Raw genomic sequence first — 12,494 nt, 5'->3', positions numbered from 1 at the left:
GCTAGACGCAAGACTTACAGTTTGGTGGAGCACCATTTCCATTCTAATTTTCTGGAAGCTTGTGTAAGGGCTTGGGTATTTTATATATACCAGGGAGCTAATTTCTTTTGACAAATGTTTTTAGGGGTGAGACTGCATCTAGGGTGTAGTGCAAGGTCAAATTTAGATCCTCAGTTAGGTGGTTAACTGATTTTTGTACACCAACGTCCTTGGGTAGGTGGAGGGAGTCTGTAAGGACATCTATGAATTTTTGGGTTGTACGAGAATTTATAGCGCAGATTTTGACAATCCTTGGTTGGGGTTTGAGCAGATTATTGGTTGCCATTGCAAACTTAATAAAATGGTGGTACGATAGTCACGGATTATAAGAAAAAACATTTAGATCCACAATATTTATTCCACGGGACAAAACTAGATCCAGGTTATGACTGTTGCAATGCGTAGGTCCGGAGAGATGTTGGACAAAACCCACTGAGTCGATGATGGCTCTGAAAGAATTTTGGAGTGGGTCTGTGAACTTTTTCATGTGAATGTTGAAATCACCAAAAAATGTAATATTATCTGCCATGACTACAAGGTCCGATAGGAATTCAGGGAACTCGGAGAGAAAAGCTGTGTACGGCCCAGGAGGTCTGTAAAAGGTAGCTATAAAAAGTGATTGAGTAGGCTGCATAGATTTCATAACTAGACGCTCAAAAAAATGAAAACACTATTTGATTTATTTTTTGTTGAAATTTGCTGTTGTAAATGTTAGCAACACCTCCGTCTTTGCGCAATGCGCTGTGGATATGGTCACTAGTGTAACCAGGAGGAGGGGCCTCATTTAACAAAGTTAATTCATCAGGCTTGAGCCATGTTTCAGTCAGGCCAATCACATCAAGGTTATGATCAGTGATTAGTTAATTGACTATGACTGCTTTGGAAGTGAGGGATCTAACATTAAGTAGCCCTATTTTAAGATGTGAGATATCACATCTCATTCAATAATGACAGGCATGGAGGAGTTCTTTATTTCAGTGAGATTGCTAAGGCAAACGCCGCCATGTTTAGTTTTGCCAAACCTAGATCGAGGCACAGAGATGGTCTCAGTGGGGATTGCTGAGTTGACTACACTGACTGTGCAAGTGGCAGACTCCCCTAAGCTGTCAGGCTGGGTAGCAGCCTGCTGCCTGGCCTGCACCCTATCTCATTGTGAAGCTAGAGGAGTTAGAGCCCTCTCTCTATATTGATAGATAAGATGACTAAATGCAGGTTACAGTTTGAAAAATGTGCGATCAACTACAATAGGCATGGCCAAACGTTCTTACTTCTTACAGGCGTTTTTATGCCACCCAACTGGGCCCTATGTTACATGTTTGCCAGGCAGTTGCAGCAGTTGTACATATTGTAGGTGTACCTCAATGTAACTGGGTCTCCGTAACTGGCAGCACAGCTTCTGGCTGAGAGCGTTTTATATACACTCTTCTATATCAGCCTCTGTGGCACTGCAGGCCCAGAGTCATGCACTTACAGGAAACACTTGCTCCCAGACTCTTCTCTTTCTTCTCTCCATCTCGCGTTGTCTTGCACTTCTGACTTTTTCATCTGCACCGGTTTATCTGTGGCCGCATCTCAACCTATTTTCCAGGTCGTCTTGGCAACCCGGGTGCAAACACAAAACGATACCTGCCCTGTGCACTTAACACTTGAGTAGATTTATCTGTTCATCTGTTATAGCTCCTTTCTGCCTACCTGATGAAAAAACGACTCTTTCTTCTATTTAAACAGAAAGAAACACATTTTAGAAGTGAAAAAAAAATATCCAAGGTCTGGCACATTTCTATTTTAGTATTCCTTTTATGAGGTTTTCAGTTCATTGCTACATAAATCCCTATTCACCATTTGACATTTTGGAACCTATACAGAAAAACCACATGATTTCACATGTGGAAAATCACATGATTTCTCGTGAAATAATTTGAAAACGTGTTTTTGGAATACTTCACGTGTGAACACGTGAAATCCATGTGGTCTTTCCGTAAGGGAGGGGAATTCTCCATGTTTCAAAGTAGAGCACATATACCACATATATACAGTGCATTCAGAAATTATTCAGACCCCTTGACCTTTTCCACATTTTGTTACATTAGAGCCTTATTCTAAAATGGATAAAATGTTTTTTCCCCCCTCATGAATCTACACACAAATGTCCCATAATGACAAAGCGAAAATAGGTTTTTAGAAATGTTTGCGCATTTATTACAAATTGTATTTTTGCAACTTGATTGGAGTCCACCTGTGGTAAATTCAATTCGATTGGACATTATTTGGAAAGGCACACACACCTGTCTATGTAAGGTCCCACAATTGACAGTGCATGTCAAAGCAAAAACCAAACCATGAGGTCGAAGGAAATTGTCCGTAGAGAGCCGAGACAGGATTGTGTCGAGGCACAGATCTGGGGAAGGGTACCAAAACATTTCTGCAGCATTGAAGGTCCCCAAGAACACAGTGACCTCCATCATTCTTAAATGGAAGACATTTGGAACCACCAAGACTTCCTAGAGCTGTCCGCCCCGGCCAACCTGAGCAATTAGGGGAGAATGGCCTTGCTTAGGGAGGTAACCAAGAAGCCGATGATCACTCTAACAGAGCTCCAGTGTTCCTCTGTGGAGATGGGAGAACCTTCCAGAAGGACAACCATCTCTGCAGCACTGCACCAATCAGGCCTTTATAATAGAATGGCCAGACAGAAGCCACAACTCAGTAAAAGGCACATGACAGCCTGCTTGGTGTTTGCCAAAAGGCACATAAAGGACTCTCAGACCATGAGAAACAAGATTCTCTGATCTGATGAAACCAAGATTGAACTCTTTGGCCTGAATGCCAAGGGTCACGTCTGGAGGAAACCTGGCACCATCCCAATGGTGAAGCATGGTGGTGCCAGCATCATGCTGTGGGGATGTTTTTCAGCGGCAGGGACTGGGAGACTAGTCAGGACTGAGGAAAAGAGCAAAGTACAGAGAGATCCTTGATGAAATCCTGCTCCAGAGCGCTCTGGACTTCAGACTGGGGCAAAGGTTCCCCTTTCAACAGGACAATGACGCTAAGCACACAGCCAAGACAACACAGGAGTGGCTTCAGGACAAGTCTCTGAATGTCCTTGAGTGGCCCAGACAGAGCCCGGACTTGAACCCAATCAAACTTCTCTGGAAAGACCTGAAAATAGCTGTGCTGCAACACTCCCCGTCCAACCTGACAGCGCTTGAGAGGATCTGCAGAGAAGAATGGGAGAAACTCCCCAAATACAGGTGTGCCAAGTTTGTAGCGTAACACCCAAGAAGAATCGAGTCTGTAATCGCTGCCAAAGGTGCTTCAACAAAGTACTGAGTAAAGGGTCTGAATTCTTATGTAAATGTCACATTTCAGTTTTTTTTTTGTAATACATTTGCAAAAAAATCTAAAAACCTGTTTTTGCTTGGTGGTATTGTGTGTAGATTGATGAGGAAAAACAACGATTTCATCCATTTTAGAATAAGGCTGTAACGTAACAAAATGTGGAAGAAGTCTAGGGGTCTGAATACTTTCCTAATGCACTGTACATCTATGGAGACTGAGAAGCAATTTAAGGGGAAACAGTCTCTCAATAACTTTAATGCACTAGAAAGACTAGTCCTTTGGGGACTTTCTCCCCTCTGTGTTAAATTGCAGTCACAAGTTCGTTAGTAGGGAAGAAGGGAAATGCCAGAACACACACGTCACTTACTTCAGATTGCATAAGGCATTGCCCACAATTGGCATCTCAAGGTCATTTTTGATCTGCAAGGTTGTCTGTACTAATCAATTATGTCAATTACCTAATTTATGCATTCATCTTTTGATGATAAGATAAAGTGAAAGATAGATATAAACAATTGGCATGCCCTCATTGAAGCCTTTGACATTAATAATATAATGCCAGTTTGTGGTAAAGATGTAGAATCTTAATTTGATCCACCCTGTTGAAGGAGAACTTTCCTGCAATGGTTTTAAAAGGCTTCTGAAGTTTGCAATTTCCACTTAGAAATTTCAGACTTGGTTTTCCCTAATGAAAAATGTATCATCCCCTACAAAAATGTCCATTAATTATAATCCACATAATAATTCACATTTCCTGTTGCTGCAGGATTATTTTCCTGCTGTAGTAAACTGACTCAAATTAAGATCCTACATCTGTAGGTTATTTGCTGCATGTCATCATTCATACATTTAATTCACAAAGTAATTCACTTCCCTATGTGTACAATGATGTAGCATTAGATACAAAGCTACCGTAGACTCATGTTCAGAGGCTAATGCATGTTCATATATTTTCATTGGAGTCAGAATACTTTCTCAGAGCTTTTAGTCATGCAGAACTAAAGAGAAGAAAATAAACACAAGACTTCAATATGCTTATGTCTAGCTGGCAACAACCATTTTTATTAACGGTTAGCACCCTGTATCCAGTCCTGCAGCCAAGAGAAAGATCACCCCCATTAGGCCCCCAAGCAACACATGCATTTTCTTACTATGTGATAATAGAGAGAATCTGCCCCCAAAAAAGAGTAAGACGTATGTACAGTAGTATCTCAAATAGCTGTTGATGAAAACGTGTTTTGGCTTCCTGTCCCAGTAGCTGGGCACTGACAGGCACACACACGGTTCTCTGTCTCACACAGTGATGAGTTGGTGTGATAAAGAAGGTGTGAGATAAGTGAGGCTCAGTCAGTCGTCAACTCAGGGGTTGACTGTGTTTCTCATCACCAATCACACTTCTGTCAGCTCTTGGGATAGTCAGCCACAGTGCCTTGGACAATTACAGCCTACTCCTCCTATCTCTCTCTCTCTCTCTCTCTCTCTCAATTCAATTCAAAGGGCTTTATTGGCATGGGAAACGTGTTAACATTGCCAAAGCAAGTAAGGTAGATAATATACAAAAATGAAATAAACAATAAAAATTAACAGTAAACATTACACATACAGAAGTTTCAAAACAATAAAGACTCTCTGTCTCTGTCTCTGTCTCTGTCTCTGTCTCTGTCTCTGTCTCTGTCTCTCTCTCTCTCTCTCTCTCTCTCTCTCTCTCTCTCTCTCTCTCTCTCTCTGTCTCTCTCTGTCCACCCTGCACAGGCTACAGCCTCATCTGTAAAGCCTAAGGGCAGATCCTAAACAGTACTATGAATGCCAGCCCCCCCCCCCCCCCCACCCTTTCTCCACCGTAGATGTTTTTTCAATGAGGCCCATTCTGCTTGGAGGCTTATAACATATTTTTTGGGGGGGTCGCCAACATTTTCGTCTGAGCACTCGAGGGGATTGGAAACGGGCACTGTTGTATCATCCTTATGTGGGCCCACTGTTACAGTAGTGGGATTTTTGGAATGTGACTTGATCTGGAGGATTATTTGCTGAAGTTTGGGTGTTGCGTCTTTGCATTCACGTTCATAACTGAGTGAAGAGGGAAGAAGGCCTGGATTGAAAATTACTTATTTTGCTTTCAAGTGTTCAACCTACGGTCCCATTTCTCTGAAAGCGTTGGTTTGTGTTGTATAAGGGTGCGTTTATGAGCCAGTTCTGGGAGGTAACAGCTCCGCTCTGCTACAGCTTTGCTAAGCAGCCATTGCATAGGCAGGTGTGATTTGAACTGAGTGGGGTTTTCTGTCTGTACAGAAAACCACAAGATCAAAGAGTACCGAAGCTTTGTTTTTCTCTTTCTTTTCAACACACATGTAATAACCCCAGCAGTTCTGGTTGTCACATTTAGGCCGTTTGTTAAGTGTACAAATATATACGTATATATTTGTATTCAAATTGTAGGTAAATGCATTAAACTGCTTTTATAGTATATTGCATTATCAGTGCATACCTGAACATTACAGAAGGCAAGCAACATTTATTTACCAATTAGATTAAATGTCTACACACACACACACACACACACACACACACACACACGGCCTCATATGAAGACCCCCTCTTATTTTTAAACCACGGTGATTTCATTGCCATGGAATTCATACAGTCAGACAAAAATATGCTGTGAACTCCAGCTCCAGATACTGCAGAGGGTAAAGTGTACTCAAAGGGATTCATGATGAATGGGACCCTTGTCTGTGAAAACACTGATTTCTCTCCACTATCGTGCCTTGTGCACGTCTGATTTAGAATTGAATATTTGTCTTTTTATAGTAGGAAATGAATGACCCTAAGACGAGTAGTTAATGAGAAGCATGAGGAGAACAGTCAGTCATGCTGTGTTTGCATGTGGCTGATGATGGCATGTTCTGTCATACTGATCTGTATTATACTCAAAACAAGACTCCTCTCTCTGTGTTCTAACCTTGTGCTCGTCTCTCTCCCTTCTCCTGGTTCTGCTCTGCAGGCAGTGGCCCCATCCAGCTGTGGCAGTTTCTGCTGGAGCTTCTGACGGACAAATCCTGTCAGTCCTTCATCAGCTGGACGGGAGACGGCTGGGAGTTCAAGCTGTCCGACCCTGACGAGGTGAGAGGTCATGACCCCCCCCCCACCACTGACCTTACATGGCATGGGGGCCCTAAACAGTTAGACAGAGGAGGTTGATCTCTTTTTAATGTGATGCCAACAACACTGTCATTTGCCTCACATAGACTTAAAGGAACCTTAATGGTATCAGGTACATTTAGCTACATTAAATATCGATCCATGTCAAGAGAAGACATGTACACGATAACATTGTATTGTGAGGTTAGTAGAGAGCTCTGTCTCAAGTTTGATACACAGTGTAACAGGGTGCCTTTTCCCTCTGTGACTCAGGTGGCTCGGAGGTGGGGGAAGAGGAAAAACAAGCCCAAGATGAACTATGAAAAGCTGAGCCGAGGCCTGCGCTACTACTACGACAAGAACATCATCCACAAGACATCAGGGAAGCGCTATGTCTACCGCTTTGTCTGTGACTTAAAAAGCCTGCTTGGATACACCCCCGAGGAGCTCCACGCCATGCTGGACGTCAAGCCTGATGCGGACGAGTGAAAACAGAGGGATGAGAGAAGAGGAGAAGAGGAGAGTAAAGGAGCCGCGGGGACTGGGGCTCAGAGATTGATATTTACCTTCCGGTAAAAGGGGGCGTCCATTTTGGGACCAAACATGTTCATTCTTAACACCTAAACTGTGGTCTGTATCATTTTGAGCTGTTGTCAAACGATGTTCAGAAAGAAATCACTATGCCAAATGTGCAAATTTGTTGCATTTGAGATAGATACAGGTATTACTTAGTAACTCAAGGCACATGGAAAGCCATCAATTAGAATAGAGTGGCCATTTAGCCTAAGTAGGACAAAGAACTGTCATTGAGGAAGAGGGCCAAGAGACAGTGAAGGATTCATTTTAGGGAAGGACATTGCATGGATGGAGAATTCCTTCTATGGAATTTGTTGCCAAATTAAAAATGGAAAGTAGTGGAAGTAGGTCACTGTTTCTATGCCACTGCACACAATAGGCATTGGGTAGAGTTCTCAGCTTGGACCAAAAAAGTATTTTTATTTTTTACTGTTGTTTCAGAAGCATAATGTTTGTGCCAGTATTATCGTTGAGATTGTACTGTTAAGTCTCAGTCCGACCAGGGTTCCCCTGTTTAGTTTTTTTATGCTGATGAAGCTATTCTGAAACCAAACATTGCACCATTTAAGGCTAAGTTAGTCCTGTCTCCTCTCTGCGAAAGCCCAATAACTGAAACATGCTGATTTGATTATACAGACGACACTAGACACTGGCCTTTTTACTCATTTTCATAGGTTGGATAGAGAATAACTTACTCATACCAAGAACGGTTGATAGACAACTGAAAGTAACCGTTGCTTTAAAACTGATGCTTTCTCCTTTGCACATTTGCCGCTTCGCTATAGAAATATACTGTCTGCCACCAGGACTTTGCAGATTGCATACATTACTGTCCTGCCACCAGTAATACAAGTCCTTAGACACCCTTTCTGTGGTGAGTTTTGAAAGTATTTGGACACAAAAGAGTCAAACGTGCTCAATCTGTATATTAAGTGGTTTTCCATGCCCCCATTTTAGCATTGTTTTAGACGAGAACAAAGAGGGAGGGACCTGTTGTCGACAGATTGAATTGCGAGCCATGTACATGAGGGATTGTTTTTGTCGGAAAGCTTAGGAATGTAGAGTGTACTGTATTTTTGTGTGTTATGTGGTGTTCTCTGAATGAAGGGAAGCTGCCATAGGTAAGGTATATCGAGGTATATCGAGGTGCATGATGGTAGTAGGATGAAAAGATAAGGGTTCGAAGCAAGGAGTATAAACTTTGGATGACTGTTTGAAGAAGAGGACTGGGTGGTTTTGGGAGGGAACCGTCGAGTTGTGAAGTTGAAGAGAATGATCATCATTATGGCATGAGGATGAGATTAATGCTTGTGCCGTTGCACAGCTTGGAGGCTTTTGTTAACTGAAGTGTTTGTATAGATGCTCCCTTTCACCACTGTCGGAGGAGGTAGAGATCTATAGGAAACAGGACTACCATAAACAGTTGAGCTAAAGGACTACTTGGATAGATGTGGCATTGTATGCTATTTTCTTACCATGCTTTGTACATGCTTTTATATTGTTTCTAAGACAAAAGGACATCCCATTCAGTATATGGAATGGATAAATGAAATTATATGCCCTGAAAACTGTATGTACTTGTGCGGCTTGCTGAAGATCCACAGTAGTTTTGCTGGTTGCTCGTCAGTGGGAACATGACTGTACGCAGGCATTATGGGAAAAGCCGAAGTCAAGAAATATCATCTTAAAATACAAATGTTATTGTTTACAGTGGCTGAATGTTACCCATATTGATGAAAATAGGTTTTGAAATGTCTATTTGTACAGATTGTATTTCCTAACGATTTATTAAGACCCAGATGAAACAAATAAACAAGAGACAAAGCAGGAATAATAACCAAACCCATGTGAGGTCTGGGCGATAGATAACGCTTTGGGTATGTCCACCATCTTGGAGGACAGGGACCGTTATTCCCTCGCGTTCAAAGTGTTGTTTCTGCTTTGATCTTTTGATTTGTTGGAAAGCACTCAGCGTTAGGACTCAGCGAAGAGATTTGGCTGGACTGACTGTAGTTCCCCCTTGAGATTATAGGAAAGCGATTTCTTTCCATATTAGTTACTTTTAGTTGGGCAACTAACCGCAGAGTTGGTACTTCAAGTGTCGGTCAGCATAAACACACACCCACACACACAAACATGTAATTGTGTAGAGAAGATTGAATTCTCTTGAACAAGTCAATCCACCCAGTCTCTGTGGTTCCGTCATTTATGCACGCTACATGTCCAGGATTCACATCACTGTTAGATTATTACTGTTCAGATGCTTTTACTTCAAAGAATGTTTTTTTTTTTAAATGTTAGGACAACTGTTCAGATATTTAAATATATGCTTAACTTGTTGTTGACGATGCCTTCCAGCTCCAAGCCAGTCACCATTTTGAGTAGATCAGAATATAATATCTTTGTCTGTTTAAATGGAACATATACTGTGTCTGTTTGGACTTCAAAGTCGAGTTTGTTTCAGTAAATGTCATATACGTTAAGTTGTGGACATAAGTATTGCACAGCTATTTCTAAATGGACTAAATACATACATACACAGATACCTTACCATATTACCATATCTCAAACTGATCCATTAGGAAACCTGTTTTGTTATGGATGGTGTTGTTTTTGTATATTTTATAGTGTTTCTGTATTTTTGTTAATGAGATACTTTTTATGTATTTAGTTCACAAACATTTGAATATTTTTCAATAATTTATATTTTATAAAAGAAAAAGACAGACAGCTGGTGCTTTCATGGGAAATAAAGGTAGCACAGGAAAAAATGTAGCGATTTTCTTTCAATATAGAGAATAGACCTTTCTGTTAAAGAAAAAGGCTGATGCTGGCCCATCATTGATTTCTGCTGGAAAGTTTTATAAACTGAAGCTTCTATTTCTTAATGTACTTTGAAAAAAAATTATGTCATAAAAAAATATATGTGAACAAATATTTCATACTTTGTGTGTATGGTGTGGTTATTTCTTCTAATATTACCAGAGCAAAAAAAGGCTTTTGAAACATTACATCTATACTGTAACTTATAGTACATTGAGCTCTTAACATGAAAGAAATCAGAAATTGCAGTCTTACTTGGCTTCCTGGCCTTGACTACATGCCAAAAGAAAGGTTAGTAGGCTCTTTGTAAACACAATAAAGGTAGATACAGAAGTGTCTCTTGTACACATTATTATCCTCAAAATATTTCTGTGTACTCATTTTAATAACTACCTGGGCATATACTAGGCCCATACACATCACACATTGCATATTAATAACTCACATCCAAAACCTGCCTGAGCAAGTCGGTATATCACTCAACCATGATAACACTTAAGACTGTGTTTACACAGGCAGCCCATGTCTGATCTTTTTCCTATTAATTGGTCTTTTGACCAATAAAATCAGATATTTTCACATCAGATCTTATTCAGAGCTGATCTGATTGGTCAAAAGACCAATTAGTGAAAGATCAGAGTTGGGCTGCCTGTGTAAATGCAGCTGAATACAGTACATCTACAATGTGCAGATCAATAGTATGTCTTGGTCTCAGTTTGGGCCTGGTGGCAGATCCAGGTCCCATCTGAAAGGCATGCTGGGATGTCGCTGGTGGGTACCTGGTTAACGAGCCTGTCACTTCCACGGCGATAGGTGACGTCAAAGCAGAAGCAGGCACACTGGGCCCATTCATGTGTTTGTAACCCTAGGGTCCTAGCAATTCCACTTCAGATAAAAACCATACAGGCCGTGGCCCGCTCCCCAGCCGCTGCCCTGGCCGACACAGCACAGCTGTCTGGCTCCTCTAGAACAGCACACTGGACAAAAGGCCAAGGACCAGTCCCAATAGAGACTAGTGTCTTCATACCACAGTCACAGAATTGTCTCTACCAAACTAAGCTTTATCAGTTGTTGGCATAAAGATGAAAAATGTTATATTCCTTTACCGGGATGACAATGTATAATGGCTTGGTGTGAGATTGAAATCCTTGAAATCCGTACCTTATTTAAGACGTTTTGTACATCAAAAACCAAGTAGGAAGATCCTTGCTGAGATGTTCAATAGCGTGCAGTATGCTCATGGTTCAAATAAGCTGTAGGGGAGAAGCTTAGGTTAGAGCTTTAGTATTAAAACTATAGTCTCAGACTCCTTAACAATGGTATCATTTTTACTGGGACTTGGATGCAAAATGACTAAAACATCTTGTACCTGCAAGTTTTTATAAATACAGTAGACAGGATGTAGATGCTGACACTCATGCATGCACACATATGAGCACCTACACACAGACACACTGGCTAATTTTCTAATGGACTGGAGGAGCATGTGCAGAGGGTGGCTTAGGTGATGCAGGTGGCTCTTCTAACATTTCAGATTCCACCCCCTGGATCTGTGATCCAGACCAGACACTATAACCAGGCCCCTCGTGCCAAAGAACCCGGAACAAAACCCAACACATCATGATACCATCCACACCTGTTGGTTTCACATCCAAAGAGAGAGAGAGAGACAAAGCACTCAGATGAGGTGTGGACTTCACATGGTTATTTGTTTGTATCTCAATCAACTCAGAGACCCCAAAAACCAAATCACTGCTACAAAGAGTAAAGAGAGAGAACATAACAGCGGAATAGAAAAGTAAACTGTAGCGCCTGGTGGTGGCACCAAGATGTCAGGAGACGGAGATGTCTGCCTCCCTGTCTGAGACCCCATGTCGCTCACAGCTTACTCCACTCCAGAAATGGAGAGAGACGCATTTGTCAGACTTCAACCCAAATATTTATCTAAAGGCCTCGCTTGCAGAGCTTCATCTGTCTCCTACGCCTAGTCTTTTAAACAGGAGTGAGAAAGGAGGAGGAGGATAGAGCACACTAAGGTTCAGACTGAGATAGCTGCACTACAGAGGTTGGTGAAATGTGTTGTTCAACACGGTTCAGGATGACATGTTCTGTTAAGATGAAAAGACTGAGATGAGGAGTGGGATAGGACCTTTGACTAGCTGTGTGCTGTGTTTACTGCCATTAGATTCTCCTAACCGCCGAACCTTACCAGGCAAAACTCCTGGTCCTACTTAGTAAGCACTGTATGTTGTGCAGGCCTATTGCGTAGTTGGTTAAGCAATTTGTCTAGGATGGTAGGGCCCATGATTCCTCCCTGATCTCTGCCTCTCTCAGTACTTAATCACAGCTCCTCTGTAGGGAGAGAGGGAGAGTGTGACGCAGACAGATACAGCTCACTGCTTCCATTACGCAGAGAAGGCATGAAATATGACCAACATTCCCCTTGGCCCCCCATTGGCAGTAACACAACAGAGTTGGTTCTATTCTGGTCTTATTGTTCTCCATGGTAGAGTTTTCTTGTTTGAGTCAATATGGACCCAGGGTAGGAGTGGTGTCTGGTGAACACATAAACACATTGG

General features: G+C 41.8%; 1 protein-coding gene across 4 annotated transcripts in view; it reads left to right on the top strand.

Moving 5' to 3' along the window:
* The window catches only part of LOC110504033 (protein c-ets-1-B), a 49,685-nt gene extending 39,649 nt beyond the window's left edge, over nucleotides 1–10,036 (top strand). For all 4 annotated transcript variants that reach the window (XM_021582829.2, XM_036961173.1, XM_021582828.2 and 1 more), the window contains 2 exons: nucleotides 6,380–6,498; nucleotides 6,790–10,036. In XM_021582829.2, the coding sequence (XP_021438504.1) occupies nucleotides 6,380–6,498; nucleotides 6,790–7,005 (335 nt within the window). In that variant the 3' untranslated portion in view covers nucleotides 7,006–10,036. The remainder of the gene's footprint in view (nucleotides 1–6,379; nucleotides 6,499–6,789) is intronic.
* Nucleotides 10,037–12,494: the final 2,458 nt, after the last annotated feature.

This window comes from Oncorhynchus mykiss, chromosome 24, assembly GCF_013265735.2.
Source record: "Oncorhynchus mykiss isolate Arlee chromosome 24, USDA_OmykA_1.1, whole genome shotgun sequence".
NCBI classification, from domain to species: domain Eukaryota; kingdom Metazoa; phylum Chordata; class Actinopteri; order Salmoniformes; family Salmonidae; genus Oncorhynchus; species Oncorhynchus mykiss.
This window is presented reverse-complemented; position numbering and strand designations above follow the sequence as displayed.